At 52.7% G+C, this 20,026-nt stretch overlaps 1 protein-coding gene across 2 annotated transcripts; it reads right to left on the bottom strand.

Annotated features, from left to right (window-relative positions):
- Positions 1-1,155: 1,155 nt before the first annotated feature.
- Positions 1,156-18,314, bottom strand: L3MBTL2 (L3MBTL histone methyl-lysine binding protein 2). 2 transcript variants are annotated; one of them, XM_086469468.1, is made up of 18 exons: positions 18,291-18,314; positions 16,193-16,460; positions 15,813-15,946; positions 15,333-15,456; positions 14,659-14,795; positions 13,640-13,757; positions 13,563-13,565; positions 13,142-13,276; positions 12,357-12,445; positions 10,473-10,704; positions 9,694-9,773; positions 8,987-9,091; positions 7,639-7,786; positions 6,679-6,761; positions 4,707-4,941; positions 3,870-3,938; positions 2,783-2,905; positions 1,156-1,953 (listed from the first exon to the last, which is right to left on the bottom strand). In XM_086469468.1, exons 1-18 carry the CDS (start codon positions 18,309-18,311, stop codon positions 1,844-1,846), a joined length of 2,214 nt encoding a protein of 737 aa, XP_086325594.1. In that variant the 5' UTR covers positions 18,312-18,314; the 3' UTR covers positions 1,156-1,843. The 2 variants fall into 2 exon arrangements, with proteins under 2 accessions (XP_086325594.1, XP_086325588.1); XM_086469462.1 differs by lacking the exon at positions 13,563-13,565 and having other exon boundaries at positions 14,659-14,738.
- Positions 18,315-20,026: the final 1,712 nt, after the last annotated feature.

The following is a 20,026-nucleotide window of genomic DNA, read 5'->3' as shown; positions in this document are numbered from 1 at the left end:
ACCCAGTCCCCACGGCAGCCCAGGCTGGGACACCCCCCCCCCCCCCCCCCATTTTAAAAAGTCAGAAGTTTGTTCAAATTGAGAAGCGTTTAAAAGATAAAAACTTCCAGCCATTAAACTACCATGTGGGGCCTGGAACTGTTACAGCAAAAACACAGGAGGAAGAAAGCCAAAGGCGTTTGGAAATTATCACCCTATGAAGACAGGTGGCCCTTTTGACAAGGCTGGGGAATGGTGGCAGCCCAGGAGGGAGGGGACAAGAGAAATGGCTTTGCCCTGACAGCAGATCCTCCCACATTAAGACAGCTCTTGCAAGCTGGTGCTAGGCAGAGCTGCCAGGACAGGCAAGCAGCCACAGGCAGGTGGGCAGGGAAGCCCCCTTACGTGCCTTCCATAAAAATCCCCTGCCCCCCCCATGACACTTGCCCCATCACAGTTTCCCCAGGAGCCTCCACACTTTTTCCACTTGTCTCATTGCTCTCCCCTGGCCCTTTCTTCCCTCTCCAGTTAAAGTCTCCATTTGCCTCTTTAGAAGGGAAAAGAGGAAGACTGAGTTAATTACTCCCAGTCTCTGTCCCGTGTTTTCTAGACAGTTAGCGTGCCAACAGCTGGTTTGCTTGGGGTTTTTTTTTGTCATGAACCACTGTGCAAAGCAGGAACTATTTTGGCATCACAAGCTCTCGCCTGGAAGCTTGAGGGGAGCATGGCCAAAGCAGCCATTTCGTGACCGAGGCGGTGTCCTGGGCAGCCACCATTTCCCAGTGGGGTTTGACAAGGCACTTGCCCTACGGCCAGCCAGGCCCTGCCGTGGCGTTGACAGGCAGGGCACTTCCTCACCTCCAGAAAGTTCACAGGAACCTGCTACAGGAGATTTAAAACTGTTTGTCATCACTGTTGCCATAGTGACCTTTCTGATTTCCATCCTGAACTTTGATGGCCAGCCTGGGGAAAGAGGAATGTTACCTCCGAAATGGCAAATGGCAGCCCGTGCCTTAAGTTATCTATTGCACTCTTGTGATATTCAGCCCTTATGCAGAACTGGCAAGCAGCGAGTGCACAGAAAAAATCCCAAAAACCACCCAAACCCAACCACTCACAGCCCTCCTCCCCATTTTGGTGACCCAGAAAGCAATGCACAAGCCTTTGGCCTCTTACTCAAGTTTAATTCACAGGGCTTCAGGGTACAGACCGTAGATCAAATTTACAGTAGGACTGCTAAAAAATTAGATATTCAAACCGTGGACTATGTCCTCCGCCGTTCTGGGTTCAAAAGCAAGAAATTACGACACCTGAAAAGGTCTCTTGCTCCCTCAAGAGGCATCATCATCATCCCTTTTTGTTTTTTTCACCTCTTTCCATCCCATCCTGACTTCCAGGGGTTGCAGGGCCTAGACTAGGGAGCACAGCACCAATGTCCTACGAGGGCAGCAGGTTTCCTGGCGCACGTGACCTGCACACATCATCTCAGACCGCAGCTCGTCACCTCCAGCCACAGCAGAGGACCCAAACTGCCCCTTTGTGCTCTGGCAGACTCCTTCCCCGTTGGGAGCTCTTGCTCAGAAAGACGCCTTCAAAGCCAGGCACACGCAACCCCAGCAGCCACCCTGGTCATGCTCCTCAGCGCGCCTGTGGCCTCTCTGGAGTCTGTTTCCCAGGGCTTAAAGTGACAAGTCTGGTGGAAATTTTCTTGCCCACCAGGAAAGCAGAGTTGTGGCGCTGCAGGGTGGTCTGCCTCAAAACGGGAAGGCCCTTTTAGTCTTCGGTTTCCCTTTGCTAGGGCCTTCCCCAGAGAGCCACAAGGTGAAGCGCAGGCTGCTGTGAGCAGCTGGCGGATACTCCAGGATCAGTCTGTGACCTCCTGTTTGATGCTGCTGATGGGAACGGGAAGCTCTGCGGCTTCAAACTCCGCTACCGCGGGGTCGATGGTTTCTTCTTTCACCTGCACAGCAATGACTAGCCAGAGATAGAGAGGGGAAAAATAAATAAGTAAAATCAACCCATGCTGCCTCGCTCTACCTGCAGCACCCCGGAACCAGCTCTGTTCATGCTGATACTCAAAATGCCCCAGGTTTCCCCAGGCAGCCCCGCCTTGCCAGCACAAATGTACCCGTGGTCAGCAGCAATCACGACGGGACAAAACCCTGGCAGCATTCAGCTCCCTGCTCCCAAGAACAGCTTCTCCTAGGGCTGAGGGAGGAAAAGGCAGTGTGGTCCAATTCTCTACCCGCCTGGATCCACACAGGGGAAGTTAAACCTCTATGAGCAACGGGGACCTTCATGAGGCTCCGTCCCCACGTGCACAAAGCACCGCACCCACCCCCTTCCCCACTAGGGTCGGCAGGTGACCCAGCTGCCAGATGCTCTTCTGGTCACCACATCTCTTGAGGCTCAGCACGACAGGCTGCGTTCGCACGCTGCGACAGCCCTTATGGGGACTGGGATGTGACAGCACACCTCTGACACGTCCGTCTTGTCTCTCCTCCCTAACTGAGCTCGCACCACCAGACCGCTCAGCAGGGCGGCCAAGCCCCCAGCAGCATCAAGCTATCTTGCTGTACTGGTGCCACCAAACCTCCTCAGGGAAAGCCGGCAAAGGCTTTCCTCCACTCTCCCTGTCTCTGGAGAAGTGAGGAAGGACATTTGTCATGGTGCTGCCCTTCGCTGCCAGGGGGCATCCACGAGTCAATGGCCAAGAGGCAGCGGAGGCCTCGGGAGGGCAGGGGGCATGCAGGGCATGCGCGGGACGGCTGCATGTGGGCACTGGGTGGAGTAACTCCCTTACTCTCATCAGGTGCTGGCTCTGGCAAAGCCTTGCTGGCAGCTTTCGCTTCTCGTTTCGTCTTCGAGGTGGGAGGCTTCTTGACAGTCTGCTTGATATTGCGGGTTTTGGCAGGTAACTTTTTTCCTTAACAAAGAGAGAGAGAGAGAGAGAGAGTGCATGGGGAAAAGTGTGTTTCTTCTCCCCTGGAAAATCAGCAACCCTGCTCCACTGAGAAACCACAGGCCAGGGACCAGCCCAACTGACCAGGAAGTTACATGGTCATTAGCTGCCAACTGGTTACTCGACAGAAATGGCCTACTGGAGAAAAATTCTATAGTCATCATCTCAAAATATGCTCCTCCGTGTTCTCCTTCATTAAAGGCAAGGCACTTCAGCGTGTGCTTAACTTCCAAGGAGCAGGTCCTGTTGGAATCAGTCTGGAGTCAGCTTTGCTTACCTGTCTGGGTCTAGTCCTAGGCAATGGGCATGTTGGCTGCAAGGCACCGACATCGTAGCATTAACGTTTTCATTTGTAGCTGACGTTTTTATTTAGGTTGAACGTCTTTATAGTCTTTAGGTGTCCTTTCCTCTCCACCCCCCCCCCCCCAGAAAGGAATTTCTTGCCTGTCTACATATGATCTGCCACAGCTGCTGCAACAATGACGACAACAACGACAAGATGAAACAATAACATGGTCCAGCCCCACTACTGGCCTCTTCAGCCATCTTAAGGCCTTCTTTCCCTCAGCACAAAGCAGGCAGGGTTGCTCTCCAGCTACCCTCCAGCTGCAGCAAACAATCTCCCTCCGACCATGGACACAGTAGGGAAAGCAGCACAACCTCACGCCTGGAAGCAAGCGCCACATATACCTCGGCCAACAGAGAACAGACTGCAAAACAGATCCTTCCCACGCACACAGCTCTCTGCTCTTTTAGGTAACAGGGCAGATAAGAAGGATGAAGCTGTGTTGTCAAACCCACAGCTGACTGAGGGCATCCACAGCAAGACAAGGCCTCTCTCTCCTGCTCTGACGGGACATGGACAGGGTTCCTCTAACTGGGCCCAGCCTGCGAGTGAGCGGGAGGGCACTAATCAAACATCACTCACTCTTCTTTCCATAGGGTTTCTTCTTCTTCTTCTTGGGCACCTCCTTGGCCTTCACTGGAGTTGTGGGCTCTGTCATGGAGACGAGAGGGAAACGAAAGCCAAGTCCCATAACCAGTAGGTAACTGGGATGAAGTGACATAAGCGAGAAACAAGATATACCCGTCCCCCCGAGCCAACGCCCTCTTCCCAAGACAACCAGCTGAGGGGAAAGCAAGGCTCTAGCGCAGTTGCTGTCTCTGCTTCCAGGCGAGGGCCCAGGGCGGCAGGCTGGGGCAGCATAGGGGAGAGAGGCCCAGTAGAGATTTGGCAGGGGCAGTAAAGAAACAAGATTCGTAGCTTGGGACAAGAAGGAAAACATCTGCAAAGGTGAGGCAGTGGCCTCCCTGTGGCAAGGGAAGGAATAAACTCTCGAGAGGGATGCTCTTACCTTTTACAGTCAGAGAATTGATGAGAAAAGGGAGCAGGGGCCAAGCTCCCCCTGCTACCTGGCTGAGGCTGTAGGTACACTTAGTAAAAGGGAGCTGTGCAGGGATAGGACCACCTGGAACTCTACCCAACTTCATCAGGAACAATTCTCTGTTGGTGTGCAGGCGAGGGAACAGAGGGAAAACAGAGCCAACCTCACATCTCAGGCTGTTTTCTCCCCACCACAGACTCCTCCCTCTGCCAGCTGCTAGAATGTGTGGCAGCAGGGGAAGACTTACAGTAGCCAGCGCAAATTAAAGAGGTAACTTTCTCCTCCCTACAAGGCCCAAAAAAAGGAAGAGCCTCTCACAGAGCAGGAGGAAGGAAACCTTTGCCTCTAGCGTTAGAAACCACAGTAAAATCTTCACTCACCTGGAACAACAGGTGGTTGAAGCTGGTAGCCTGTCAGCTCACACCACCCCACAGGATAAATGTCTGGAGACTCGCAGTCCACCCACTGGTCATACTCGTTGTCCCAACCATCAAAATGGATGCTAAGGAGACGGTGGACTACACGCTTCACCGTGGCCACGCAGATGAGCCGGGGCTCCATCAGGTCCACCGCTTCCACCTTCATGCCTGCCTTGAAGCCGTGGTTTGGGCAGTCCTGGGCACAGGAACAATGAAAAAAAGAAAAGCCATCACACCCAGTCTGAACCCACATCTGGCCACCAGCACCCTAGAACAGACTTGCCTCCGGCTTAAAGCATGCAGAGAGAGAATAAGCCCACGGCCGCCCAACAGAACACAACCAGAAGGGGGCACGCGTGAACAGATCCAAGGCCAGCTGTGTCTTTAGTGAGGCTCAGCCCAGCCTTTAGAAACAAGATCCTGACCTAGGGGGAGCAGCAGGCGGCAGTTAAGGGACACCTGCTCCCACCCATTAACCCGAGATAGCCCTGGGAACTCAGAAAGATGGGCACAGGCCCAGGTGCTGCAGTTTTGGGGATGCGAAGCAGACCCGTACCACCCATGTGCCAGCCGCATGCCCACGGGCAATGGGCGGTGCAGAACCCACCAGGAGCCTGGAGCTCCTGGAAACACGAGAGAATCACAGGTCACACTCAGAGGGACCAAGATAGCCACAAAGGCATGACACAGCTTGTCCTGACCACCAAACGGGGCCTTTACTTGGAGAGTCCCCACTCCTGTGCCTTGGGCTCTCCTTAGAAGTGCTGACTAGCCAAGAGCAGCCCAGTGGAAACACCGGATATCGTCTCTCCTGACTTCAGGAAGGCTTTTGACACTCTCCCATAAGATCCTCATAGAGAAGCTGATGGAAGTATAGGCTGGATGAGAAGACAGTGAGGTGGATTGTAAACTGGCCGAGCAGGGTGCCCAGAGGATGGTGATTAGTGGCACGAAGCCTAGTTGGAGGCAAGTAATTAGCGGTGTACCCCAGGGGTCAATACTGGATCCAATCCTGCTCAATATCTTCACTAATTATCTGGATGACATGACAGAGTGTCATGTCAAACTCAGCAAGTTTGCTGGTGATACAAAACTGAGAGGAGAGACTGACAACTAGAGGGTTGTGCTGCCATCCAGAGGGACCTTGACAAGCTGGAGAAATGGGCTGACAGGAACCTCATGCAGTTCAATAAAAGGAAATGTAAAGTCCTGCACCCGGGGGCCAAGTGGCTGGAAAGCAGCCAGCAATGTGCCCTGAGGACAAAGAAGGCTAATGGCATCCTCAGCTGCATTAGGAGGAATGTTCCCAGCAGATCAAGGGAGGTGATCCTTCCCCTCCACCCAGCACTGGTGAGGCCACACCTGGAGTGCTGTGTCCATTTCTGGGCTCCCCAGTACAGCAGAGACATGGACATACTGGGGAGAGTCCAGCAAAGGGCCACGAAGATGATGAGGTGACTGGAGCATCTTTTATATGAGGAGAGGCTGAGTGAGCTGGGACTGTTCAGCCTGGAGAAGAGAAGGCTCAGGAGGATCTTATCAATGTATATAAACGCATGAAAGGAGGGTGCAAAGATGGAGCCAGACTCTTCTCAGTGGTGCCCAGAGACAGGACCAGAGGCAATGGGCACAAACTGAAACACAGAAGGTTCCCTCTGAACATCAGGAACACTTTTTATGGTGAAGGTGACCGAGCACTGGCACAGGTTGCTCAGAGAGGCTGTAAAGTCTTCATCCATGGAGATATTCAAAAGCTGTCTGGATATGGTCCTGGCCACTCTGCTACTGGTGACCCAGCTTGAGCACGGGTGTTGGGACCAGATGACCTCCAGAGGTCCGTTCCACCTCAACCATTCAGTGACAACTAGAGCTCTTGCTCCTCCTTGCTGACTGCAAGTATCCCTACACACCCCTTCTTCTTGGCAGCACTCACCGTGTTGAAGAGCCGTGCTGGAACAGGTTTTGATTTAGTCTTTTCCAGGTAACTTTCCCAGTTGAAAGTCTTTGCATCTTGCCCTGCAGCAGGAAGAAATGGTAAGAAGGAAAAAGGCAGTCACTGGGTAGACCAGCTGGGGGAAAAGGCAGAATAGGCAGGAAGGAGGCATAGCAAGTGGCTGCAAAGCAGTTCCAGGAACCAGCACGTCCAGCCTGGTCTTGGACACAAACCCAGCACAGAGATCGCGTGGCAGTCCAGCACCCCCCTCCAGCGGGCAAATACAGAGAAGCACAAGCTGCAACTGAACATCCAGGTCAGTCGTACATGCAGACCACACAGAAAGATGAGGAGAAGGAGCAGGCAGGAAGAAGTATGTTCAAAACACACCACTAAGACCAATCTTTCTCCCACCAGCAGGAACACCAAAGGAAGACAGAATAGCACTGCACAAAAGTGCTGCAACACAGAAATTCAGAGCAGGCTTTTTTGGGTATGGCCAGATGAGGCAGTAAAAACATTCCTAGAGTGATTGCCTCTCAGGATTTTGTAAAAATATTGGTCTCAGATTTATTCATACAAGAATATAAGCGACTCCTGCCACTTTTAAGTAGGGAGTCATGCAGCAATAGCTCTACTTATCCCTTCCCACCCTCCTTGTCCTTGAAACCTTTGATTCTGTTCAGTTTGGGGGTTGTACACGTCTCCCACTGATCTGCCAGGAGCTAACCATCATGCCATTAATCACCTCTGGAGATGTTCCTTCCACAAAGCACCAAGACCTGGTATATGGGCAGAGCTCAAATGCTCTGGGTCTCTGAACCAGCCCTACCTCCCTGAAAAACAGGCAGATTGGGATCTTGTGGTTTTGGTTCATCTGAACCCAACACCTCTCAGAAAAGCGCAGCCCAGCAGATTCTGCATGCAGGTTTGTACCACAGAGTAGAGCCCTGATCTCACCTTTTGGAGGGGTCAGATCGATGCTGTTCTTCTGACAGAAGTTGACAGGGAAGATGGCGTGCGAGGAGGCATGATAGCAGAACCAGTCAGAGCCATCATCAGACGTGGCTCCATCAATGCTGATCATGAGATACCCGTCCAAGAGGATCTGAGACAGGAGTGAAGGGCTCAGTGTAGAGCTTTGCTTGCTCTAAAGCCTCTCCTTACAAAGGATCCCCCCAAGAGTCCCCACAGACGGATCACAATTGCCACTAGACAGTAAAATGCAGTATTATATGCTCCAGGGCATGCAGTAGCTTCTTCCAATATGTCAGTCAACACAAGCTAATCCTTAAAGAAGCAATTTCTGCAGGACTGGGACTAACACCAATAGCCTTGTGAAAAGGACTCAGCCATAAATAGTCAGGAGCTCTGTTCTCCCTCAGAAATACGCTTTATTGGCAGCCCAGAGACCCTCTACACCAGCCAGGTCATGATCTTGTTACTGGGCAGAAGGGAAAGGCACTACCTTCAGACATGCCACTTCCTACAGCAACAAGACTTGTCCCATCCTGTCACTCACTGGTAATTGGTGCCTAGCAAATGCGATAGGCATGTCTGCCCCAACCTCTTCACCGTGGCAATGGCTGAAGGGAGCATTTTACAGATACAAAAAGCTTTCCTAGCATCCCCTTGCCAAACCCCAAATGTCAAAGTCTTCTGCTTGGGTTCTACAAGGGTAAACAGCTTCTTGAGGGAGCACGAACAGCCCAAGTCGATGCTACACTTTAGGACACGTAACACACCTCGCTGAGGAAACCTGGCCAAGCAATTTACTTCCCAACACTAGCACAGCAGAGCTCACTACCACCTCATCAAGACAGACTGCAGGAGTCTGTCCTCAGCTTCCTGCACCAGTGAATGCTGCCCATATAGGTACACCCCATTTCCCACACAGAGGTCACCCCACAACTCCTCCCCTCTTTCTCTCCTCAAGGCAGCACTACAGAGGTCTCTCTTTATGCACTCCAAGAACTGGAGAACAAATCCTCCCTACTGCATGCCCAAGGGTGAAGGAAGGGTGGCTGCCAGTTACACACACCAGAAGGTTAGCTTGCAGACCAAGCATACTCATCCTCATGCTGGCCACTTAGGCACACGTGGACAACTGCTGGTCTCATCAGCTTCTCAGAGCTCCGAGGTAACAGCCCAATTCTCTCCACACACCAGCTGCCTACCACTCTTGACAGCCCTCTCCTCTCCCCCTCTTGCAAAATCCTACCCAGCCTTATTCATTTGCACAGACCTGAGGAGAGGCTGGGTTATCTCAGGTAAACACAGCAGACACCCTTCTGCCCACCGAACTCACCTTGCAAACAGTGGCCACGCAAATGTTGCCCAGATTCAGGGGGTCAATGGCTTCCAGTTTCATGCCCTCCTCAAACCATCCACCTTCAGCATAGACAGCTCGTACCTAAGGAAGACTCTGGTGTACCATGTGCTGGCAGGGGTACGGGAAAGTCCCACCCCGACACCGAGCTCGCCAAGTGCAAAGAGCATTAGAGCTTCTTTACTTGGCTCAACCCGAGTTGGGAGGGGAAAGAAGAAATATTATGAGAAATACAAAGATGCAGCCAAACCAACACTGTTGTTTGTGTCAGCAGCCTCCTGCCAAGGCTCTGGTCAGTCAGAGAGCCAGGCCCAGCACTCAGCCGCTGCTCCACAGCACAGCAGGCCTCCTTCTCGTCTTAGTCCTTATCAGTATGATCCAGCTCCTTGTTGGAACCGGTCTCTCCCCTGCAATCATCTTCCCTCCCCAACTCAAAGCTCCAAGCAACTGCTTGGCCTTCCAATCGAGTCCCTCAATCTGTCGTTGTCTTCTAGTTCTTCCATATTTCTATTTTGACCTGCCCCTGCCCAGCCACAGCCTTGACACCCCAAACACCTTACTGCCCTACAGCTGTAAGGGAGGCAAATGAGCCATCCCCACCACCCCACACAGCAGCATATATACCCAAGGACTGGTATCACTGCTTCCTTTGCTGTGACCAACACAGAGAGGCAAACTTGTCCTACCTTCTTAAACAGATAGGGGACAGCATCACAGTAAATCTTCCGGAAGGTGGGATGGTTTGCCATGTCACTGCGTTTTTCTTCTGTGAGGAACAGAAGAAACAAAGAGAGGTAAGAAACCTGCAGCAACTGCAGTCAGAAAACACACTGGTCATTAATTCCCTGGTGAGAGCTCAGCTGCTATAAAAGACCTAGATCAGAGACCATGAGAAGAGTAATAAAAAGAACAGGTCAGTCCCTCTACGCTTTCTCATAACATGGGCTATGACGCAGGGCTTGCTCAAAAGCAGATGGCTGAGCTTCCTGAGCACTAGTGATAACACCTCTACCTTCAGCTGTAATCACCAGGGAGAGGCAGCAAGGAAGGGAGACATAACCAAAAGGATTAGCAGGGCTCGAGTCTTGGTTTTTTCTGCCAGTCTAAGCCCATCAACAATTCCTCTCTGTAAAGCCCAGAAAAACACAACTTCATGGCATCCAGCCTTATAGCACGAATTTCCCCCCAAAAACTATAAACATCTGTGATGTTGCAAACGCTGCATTCTCACACTGTGGGGACAGACTACCTGCTTCAGATAAGAAACCCTACGGTCCCCCTGTCCTGACCTGGGGCAGCAGATTGCTAGGCTTTTATCTGTCCAGGGGGAAAAGCAGCAGACACACGACTGTCTAGACTTTATCTGTCAGGTCCTGAGGCCACTGCGTGGCTGCCAGCATGTCAACAGCAGGGTCCAGGCAGTTCATAGCACATTAGAAGATGCTTGTGGTGGCCCGATTCCTACCTGTCTTCTTCATGCTGTGGCCCACTCTCCGTGACCAGCCCACAGGATGGATGAGGGGACTCCACATGTGGCACCAGAAGTCATCATCGCTGTCACCATCCTCATAGAGGAGCCTCAGTCTGCCCCCGATCACCGTGTCCACCACTGCCATGCGCGTCCGGGACACATGGTTCTTATCCACCACCTCCACTCGCATGCCCTGCCGGAACGGGTACTTCATGCTCTCCGCCATCTGGCAACAACCAACAGAGGAGGTGAGATCAATCATACTTGGTGTTTTCCCTCCCCAAACACTTCAGAGGACAACTTTCCCCACAGACATCCTAGCCAACCCCCTGTGCTGCCCAAAGCTGACTGGGAGACACGTCTGGGAAGGGATGCACGGCAGTGGGTTCACCAGGGAGGCAGGGAGCTGCCAACCCCACACATGACAGCACGGTTGGGCACACGGACCCTACGTGCCCCCTGTCCTGTGGCCTTGTAACAGCTATGCCCAGCCTGGCCCAGCCCCCATGCTCAGCCAGCAGCCTTGTGTGAATTCTCTGAGCATGAGAAACAGATGTCACTTCAGTTCAGCAGGAAGTCGGTAAGGAATTGCGTGCCTTTTTCAGTCATGAGACCACAAGGGTTTAAAGGCTGGAAGCAGTTAAGAGGTGTAGCTTCCCAAAGAGCAACAGGATTTTCAGCTGACTTTTAAAGAGGTCAGGCCCTTATTTTCATTTTTTCACTCTTATCAGAGGTAGAGCAACATGGTGATCTATCTGCCAACTCCACCTCCAACAGCAGTTACTCTGCAGACTGACCCAAAGGCACAGACACACAAAAAGAATCACTGGTTGCCTTCCAATTTTTTTTTTTTTTGAGACATTTAGTTTGCTGATACAGCCTAGCCCTACACATCCATAAACACCTAAAGGTGCTTAAAGAGCACCTGACATTTTGGCACTGGGGATCTCAGAACACCGTGCAGCAACTAAGAGCAACAGCTCAAAACAGAGTCAGACATCCAAACCAGCCTATACCTGATTCCAGAAAAACTTTTAAGGGGAGGTCTCCCTCTTCCACCTCCTGTACATTAGGTGTGAGTGGGGATGCTGGAGGGAGAAAGATACTGACAACATCGGTCTCCCTCTATCAGTTCCACAGTGTGAGCTCTCAGCTAGAAGCTGTGCCCCAGGAACAAGCAGCTACAAACATCCCCTCAGCTTTTAGAAGCAACAAGGGAAACACCAACTATGTCAAGGTCTCTAGCTCAGCGTCACCAATTACCTCGCGCACAGGAAAACCCATCACCTGTCTCCCTGCCTGCTGTGTCTGGGACAGTCTTCCTTATCTGTGGTTTACAAAGTGGCCAGCGACAAAGGAGCCTCTTCTCGCCGACAAGTGCGGGTTACACAAAACAACCACGAGAGCTATCAAGCTGGCAAAGCCACGGCACAGCTGCTTCCATGCACTTCAAGGGACCGTGCGCTTCTTTCACTCCCTGCAGGCTGCTGTGCTACCAACACTGAAGGCAAAGGTTTTTGACTCTCAGAGCCATTAACCAGCACTGAAACAGGGCAGGGAAAGGCCAGGCTGGAGCTGCATTGGCCTCTTCCTTCAGAAAAAAAAAGCAAACTCATCTCCAGTATTTTCCACCAAAGGCTGACATGACAACAGCTTTCAAAGCCCATCTATGACGCAAAGGAGAAATGGGTCTGCTGACAGAGCATTGGGGCTGTGCCACGACCTACAGCATCATGACAGGTGTCTCGCTGCCCCTGTCCTGCCCAGGTTTCAAGGGGACACATAGGAGTCGCACAGATCGAACCCAGAAGAGACGTGTTGCACACACACCTCTCGGCTTGTGCTTCATTTCATAAAATGACAGTCTCCCACATTTACCTTGATGTGGAAATCCACTGGGATCGTCCTGGCTCCCACCAGTTTTTTCATGAGGTAACTTCTCCAGTCAGTGTACTTGGCATGGATAGCTGCATCCAGACAGGGAAAAAGCACATCTTTATGACCGAAGGAATCAGAGCACCACACTATATCTTTCTTCCTCTCTGAGAGTCCATTTGCATTAAAAGGCCTTCTTCACATCCAGGTCCTGTACTTGCTCTCAGGCAGACTCTGTTCTGCAAGCTCCCTCACAACTGGCTGCAAGGGATCACCGTTACAGAACGGATTGGGCCAAGCAGACACCCAGTCCACTGATCTAGATGTGGAAGTGGTACTAGAGCAAAAACACGTGAGCCAAACCCAGCCAGCCTCAGCTTGCCAGAATTCTGCTAAACTGGCATCCCTCTAACTGCTAGCTGAGCAGGCAATGCATCCAGTGAGCTCCCCAGAGACACTGTCCAGGATGTAGGACCAAAAAGTTCCTCCAAAGGCTAAGCCTAGCCACCATGTGGGTCAGAAGGAGGAACAGCCACCTGCATTAGCCTCTGTCCATAGGTCTGACACCAGCTTCACAACCAGCACCCCCAGGTCAACCACAGGGAGATGCAGAGGGAGCAGTTCAAGCAGCCTCCAGCTTCCCAAAGAATTAACTTTGTTCCTTGTAACCCAAAGCACAAATGGAGCTGTGGTCCCACGTACAGTGGGAGCACCTGTCCCACTGCTAGGCATAAACCAAGGCTCCTCCATGCCCAGGCACATGCCGACCCCTCTTGCCCCACACTCACTTTGTGGTGGTACCAGGATTTTGCTGTTGATGGCACACCAGCCAATGGGGTGAATATCCACTGTGCCCAAATTGCACCAGAAGTCATGGCCAGCATCATTCTCAAAGCCCTCATACCGCAGAAGGGCCCTGTACCCTGCCAGGACAAAGCAGACAACCAGAGAAAGGCATTAGAGTCAAAGAATTTCCCCTCTCCCTGTTGAATGCCACAGGTTTAGTCCCTACAGCGAGGCCTTCAGAGTCCTGCATAGGCTATCAGAGCTTCTCCAGTAATTCTGGAGGCAGAACCCAGCAATCAAGGAGCCCAGCAACCAGAAGAGGGATCAGATGCTGTCTCCTCCCACCCCCACACCATAGTATTTCCTGTTCCAAAAAATCTCTCAGCAGTTGCAGAGCTCCAAAGAGCTGATGTTTTGCTTGACCAGCTACACTCTGCTCTCTAAAGCTTTCCTCAGAAGTTTGTGATCCCCAGCTGTCGGGAACTACACTGGAGACGTACCTACAGTCTGGATGACGGAGGCAATCCAGTACACGCGGCTGGGGAGCACGGCGTCACTGTTGAGCACTTCCACTTTCATACCCTTCACCACATCATCCCACTGATCAAAGAGCGGCACCTGAAAGATTGAGGCAGCCACGTGGGAGAGGGACATGGACAGTTAGAGCAGGGCCCAGGCCCTCGTTTCAGAGATAGGTTTTAGGCAGCTACACTTTCACCTTAGGCCCAGGTTTGCATACTTTAACCTTCCTATATATGCCAACAGCTTGAAATGCAACCAAACTGTCCCAATATCTCACTAGGGTGTTTACAGAGGATCCCAAAAGGCAGAATATTGTAAGCAACACTTAACTATTTCACTGCCAGCTGACCTATTATCCCAGAGTTATCTGCTGCCATTCCTCTACAGTATCAAAATCTCTAACCATCAAACTGCTTCCTGACCTATCCTTAAGAAAAATTAAATTTTGTTAGTATTATCACAGATCACAATTCAAAAGGAACATAACAAGTAGGTCTTAATACACAGAGAGGCTGTGGCTGCTATAATACCCGAGAACTGCGATTATTCCACATATCTGCCTTGGCTACTTGGCCCACAGAGATTGTAAATCAGTATGATAGGAACCAGGTATGCTGGAGAGGCAGGTACTGCCAGGCGTTCCTCCCTGCACATCACCCTGGGCTGTGCTCACCCACACAAGCCGTAAAGGCAACTGGGAACTTTCTGCTATCCTCCCCAGTCAGAACTAATTCTGTCCTCAGCCAGCACTGGGCCATGACCACCAGTGGTGCTTCTACCAAGTCCCCCCCTCTGCTTCCTCCCTCCAAACTCCTAATCCCTCTGTGTGACTCCCACTCTTAGCTGTGAGAAGCCTCAACTTCTTTCCTTGCATCAGCTGGGGCTTAATAACCAGCTCCCCAGGCCTCTCCCCACCACTTGTCACAGGAGTACAGGAGAGCCCCATGCACATGACACGGCCCATGGGCACTGAGAGGCACAGCAAAGAAGAACTCACGTGTTTGAAGCAGCTGACAGGAGCTGCCTTGAAGCCGTGCTCCTGCAGGTACTTTCCCCAGTCAAAGCCCAGGACGAGCGCTATAAGCAGACATGAGAGAAGAAAATCAGGTGAGATTACAGAAAAGACACAGAGAGCTCAGTCACCTCTGGACTACAGCTTGCAGCCACGTTGTGGCCTGCTCTGGGTTCAGTTCCTGCTGCCACCCCTGGGGCTCACTTTTGCCCTAACATAGCAGCTTGCTCCTCCTTCAGCTGTGGTGACCGGCTGTTAAGTTGATCGGCGAGTGCTTGGCTGAAATACAACGCCACAGGCAAACGGGCAGCAAACGGCTGGGAGCAGCAGGACACCTTGAAGTGAGCTTTGCCAGCAGAAGTCAGCACCTCGGGGGACTGTGACTGCAGAGCTTATGCTCCAGACCAAGCTGCACCAGGAGCGAGGATGAGGCTGCAACACTGGGTGGGCAGGAACCCACCAGGGATCCATCAGCACTGGCAGGCAGAGAGATATGCCCTGTGTCCTGCCAGTCTGTGTTGCAGCGATCCACACACATTGTTTCAGTAGAAGGCAGAGTACCAGAGAGGAGGAAGAACAGACTGTAGAGCTTACAGCCCTCCAGGTGTCCCTACTCCTGTGGCTTCAGCAGCTCCCCTCCTCACACCTCCTTCACTCACCATCCTGGCCCGTCAGTGTCCCATCTGCCAGATGCCCCGTGCCCTGTGAATGGAGGAAGGCCCCGATCTTGGCTGACCAGGCTGCCTTGTGCAGGACTTTAGCTTTCTTCGTTGGTGGCTTCCCCTACAAAAGGGAGAACGACATTAGGAACACTAGTGGCACAGGAGAGGAAGCCAGTCCCTGCAGCTAGTCAGCAGGGCATGCATGCATCCCTTCCTTGGGGGGATTTGCAGGTTACTACAATTGTCGCTAATGCCCACAGAAACAAGAAGAAACAGCAGATAAAATATCAACGTGTCCTTCCTCAGCTTCTAGAGAGCACCACCTTTCAGCTGGCATGCGTTCTCTGGGGACTTCAGGCAGGAAGAACAAGCCCCTGATAATGGCAGTCTGATCTTTAACTAGAGACCAACCACCCACCCCTGCGTACAGGCACATCCTGCTCCATCCCCAGGCAATAAGGAAGGGTTTTGACTCACCTGCAGTCTGGCCAGGATGCTGGCCTTCTTGGAGTTTGAGGAGTAGCTTCTGGAGCAGGAGACACTGCAGAAACGTTTGGTCTTAGAGAAGAAAGCCTCCCTGGTGCCCACAATCCCACACATCTCGCACACAGCTGAGAGAAGGAAGGCACAAAACCATGAGCAGTTATCAGGGTCGATGCACTACAAAAGACAGAGCTGAGCCCAGGTAACCCTCACTACACACAGCAGCTCCCCCACATAGCCCAGAAAATGCAGTCTCAATCCAGTGCTGCTCCCAAAGCACACTCAGGGTGCAGTCATACACCATTTGGCTCCCCCAGACCTTGTTCTTTCCATCACGCGTGTGCTTTAGGTGGAACAGGCAGGCAGTGCCGTACCTGGCTCAGAGCCACTGTCCTCTGCGAGCCAGCCTGTGGACGGCTGGTGCACAGGAGAGGTCAGAAGCTCTCCAGCTTCCCGGTCTGCCACCTCATCGTCACTAGACTCATCCAGACAGGAGCTGCTGTCGCTGCCCATGCTGCTGTTGTAGCCCCGAAAGCTGTCATAACCCCCAAAGATGTCCAATTCATCCTCCTCCTCCTCGTCATCACCTTCCTCCTCCATCCGCTCCAAAGATGAAGTTTTGTGGCAAAAGGTAGACACCAACTGAAAAAAAGAGCCAGTCTGCTTTAAAATAGACATTTTACACCACACCCCACAATAAACCTGCCTTCGTTGCCAGAGGGGGCCTCTTGGACTGGGGAGAGGCCTCAGGGTAAGCAATGAGTCCATGTAACAACCCCAAAGGCAGGAGTCTGAATCCCTAGCAGGGAAGCTATTACCCCCACAACAGGTCCCTTTACAGGTATTTCACAGGCTGCATTCTGCTTTCCAAGAGGAAATAAACAGCCACAGAGCTGCAGCTGCAGAGAAAAAAGTTTGAGGAACCTGGAAAGAATACAGGGAACTGAACTGCCATGCTCACGGAGGAGACTGCAACCTTCCAGGCACTATTTCTCCCAACACAGTTGCACAGCACAGCACTGTAGGCACCATTAATGTTAAAGTGACCGCAAACTTCCAGTGAATAGCACAAAACTGCACACTCTGGCCACCATTGCTCACAAGACCAGTGCAGCCTGGATGTCAGCAGGACAAACTCCATTGTGGAGAAAGTTAATTTTTCTTTGGAGACTGCATAATGCATAGCTGACCTCAATTCAGAAGCTGCATCAGTGAGATCACAGAATCACAGAACATTAGGGGTTGGAAGGGACATCGAAAGATTATCTAGTCCAACTCCCCTGTCAGAGCAGGGCCACCTAGAGTAGGTTACACAAGAACACGTCCAGGTGGGACAGAATAAGTTTGTTAACAGTTTTTGCCTACAAGCAGATGTCTCCACAACTAAATACCTTCACAAGCTCTTTGTACTTGCTGTTACAGCAAGAGAGCAGAGAGGCAGCGATTGAAGAAAGCACAGAAATCCAGTGACTGTTTCTCAGACTAGAGGAATCTTGAACTGGGCTCCAAATAAGCACAAAAGAAGCTGGGAAAAGGTGTCAGCAACTCATGAAAGAGCAGCAAGGAGTCAGCATCAGCACAGGGAGTGATGGAACAGAAAGGTAGATTGGAACATCACACGAGACACCAGGATGCAATGTTCGTCCAAGTGGGCAAGATCAGTGGCAAGTCCATCACCTTCCAGTGCTAAATTCTCTCTGATCCCTGGCTACTGGGTATTATTATAGACATGTGAATAGGAAGATCAGACTTCATTCATTGCTGTCTCCCCACATCCTCTCTGGCTGTCCCACAAAACCAACCCAAGGTACCCAGGTCATTCCCTGAGGAATGAGTTGCTCTCCTGCAGATCTACATCCTCAGGCAGCATTCTTGGTGCCTGAAAGGCCTAAACTCCTCAAAAGAAGCACGTTTATCTCTTTCTTGTCCCTATCTCGGAGTGTACCTTCCTTCAGCTCGTAGGAAGTGAGTATCTTTGGATGGTTACTCTTCCACCAAACGCGAATGAAACTTGAGGACATGCTACAAGTCCCCAGGGCTCACAAGCAAGGACAGCGCCACCCCGCAGCTTGCTCAGAGAAGCGAGGGGGACGCAGAGGCCCGTCCCGCCCGGGTCAGACCCATCATTCCGGCCAGCACCAGCCCGACGCCCAGCAGCACGGAGGCGGGCCGGACGGCCACAGCGGCGCCACCAACGGCCACCGCCGCAACGGCCCGGAGGAGGCGGCTCGGCGCCCCTCGCCCCCTCCCGGCGGCGGGCAGCCGCTCACCCCCGTCCCACACCGCAGCCGTTACCCCGCTAAGGCAGCCCGGGCCTCGCTCCCTCCCTCAGGGCACCGGGCGGCTCAGCCCCGTGCCCCGAGGCCTTCTCCAGCACCCTGCGGGCAGCTCCCCGGCTGTAGGAGCGCACGGCCTCCCTCCGGCACGGTTCCGGCCCCGGTGGAGCCCTCAGCCCAGCCCACCGCCGCTCACCTCCCCCCGATCCTGCTCCATGGCTCCCGGGACGCCGCTAGCCCGCCTCACCCGCGGGGAGCACGGCCCATCCCCCATCGGCGCATCCGATTGGCGGGTGCCGGGAAAAGAAAGCCAATCAGCGAAGAGCTTGTTCCGGCCGCGCTCCCCGCGGGCACGACGGGAGCTGTAGTTCTTTGCCCGCCACGGCGGCGGTGCGGGGCGGCCATGGCGCCTCATGGCGGTCGCGCAAGGGAGCGGAGGAGAGGCCGGGCCCCGCTCCGGCTCCCCGGGCAGGGCGCCGGGGGGCGCTGGCGGGCCCAGCCCAGCCCATCCGTTCTCGCAGTTCTGAATTAGCGCGCTCAGACCCAGAAGCTTATGGAAACAGCAAAACGAAAAAACCCCAACAACCCCCGAAACTTCAGCCTGGGGAAGAGAAGACTGAGAGGGGACCTTAAATATCTAAAGGGCGGGTGTCAAGAGGACGGGGCCAGGCTCTTCTCAGTGGTGCCCAGTGACAGGACAAGGGCCAATGGGCACAAACTGGAGCACAGGAAGTTCCGCCTGAACGTGAGGAAAAACTTCTTTACCCTGAGGGTGGCAGAGCACTGGAACAGGCTGCCCGGGGAGGCTGTGGAGTCTCCTTCCCTGGAGATATTCAAAACCCGCCTGGATGCCATCCTGAGTAACCTGCTCTGGGTAAACCTGCTTTAGCTGAGGGTTGGACTAGGTGATCCCCAGAGGTCCCTTCCAACCCCTACCGCTCTGTGATTCAGCCCCATGGATGGCTTTGATGCTCACTAACCACCAGCGTGCGGGTGTGAATGTAGCATCCCTGAAACAATGAGGGATGAGCCCCGTGAGCCCCACGGAGACTCACAGCTGGAGTTGTGTGTCTTAAACACAACCGAGGATGCACATGGCTTCCTAGAAACCTTGGTGTGACAGACACACTTGACCCCCCTGCCTTAAAACCGAACCAGCAGCAGTTTGGTACAGGCTCCAGGGGAGGTAAAGGCCTGAGCTGCAGCCGGGCCAACAACTCCTTTAGGAAACCCACAAAGGAGCAGAGCGACCCCAGACAGTTGTGGGTACAAGGAGTCTTGTGCATACCTCTCCTATTGTATGCAATTTGACTACCAGCCAACTGCTTTATCCCATAGACATGGCAGCCAAAGCGAGCCTCCTCTGAGCTCTCCCCTCCAGGCAGTGTGGCTGCGCCGCAGCGATCTCCAGCAATGAGATCTTTTACCAACAACAATTCGGTGGATGAGCCCAATCTGGATGGCAACTGAACTGCACACCAGGCAACTCTCCCCTTCAGCAGGGACACCTCTCAGTGTTAAGAGATACTAGTCGTTTAGCTTAAATAAGTAAGTTTTAAATACAACGAATCGCTTAGAGCTACAGTGTTGTGTGATTTAGTATGCTGTTTGCTTGGCTTTACTGAGTAGCTATATGCTGAAGCCTTAGGCTGTAAACTGTAAATTTCCACTTAGATTTACTGAACGTGTACCAACTTAGTCAAAACAGGCCCTCCAGAGCCTGTGTAAATCAGAAGATAAGGAGGCTCCAAGGCTCCAACCATCAGCAGCAGCTGAAACTAGACAAGATAATGGCCTGTCTGGAGACAATGAAGAAATTCAACAAGGAGGCAGAAGATGTCAGACCAAAACCACTCTTGGCTCAAAGGGCACGTGAAGAGTGCACGGGGGGGGGGTGGTGGGGGGGGTGGCAAATAGTCTGTAACAGTATAA

Source organism: Leptosomus discolor, chromosome 1 (genome assembly GCF_034619465.1).
Source record: "Leptosomus discolor isolate bLepDis1 chromosome 1, bLepDis1.hap2, whole genome shotgun sequence".
Taxonomy (NCBI): Eukaryota; Metazoa; Chordata; class Aves; order Leptosomiformes; family Leptosomidae; genus Leptosomus; species Leptosomus discolor.
This window is presented reverse-complemented; position numbering and strand designations above follow the sequence as displayed.

Bases quoted from the DNA above. Each gene is read 5' to 3' on its own strand.
- L3MBTL2 (XM_086469468.1), bottom strand. From the start codon at position 18,311: ATGGAGCAGGATCGGGGGGAG. The intron at 12,446-13,141 runs GTGAGTGTGGGG...GTCTGGATGCAG, and splicing joins AATCCTGGTACCACCACAAA to CTATCCATGCCAAGTACACT. The intron at 3,939-4,706 runs GTGAGTGAAGAT...TCTCCATGACAG, and splicing joins TCAACCACCTGTTGTTCCAG to AGCCCACAACTCCAGTGAAG.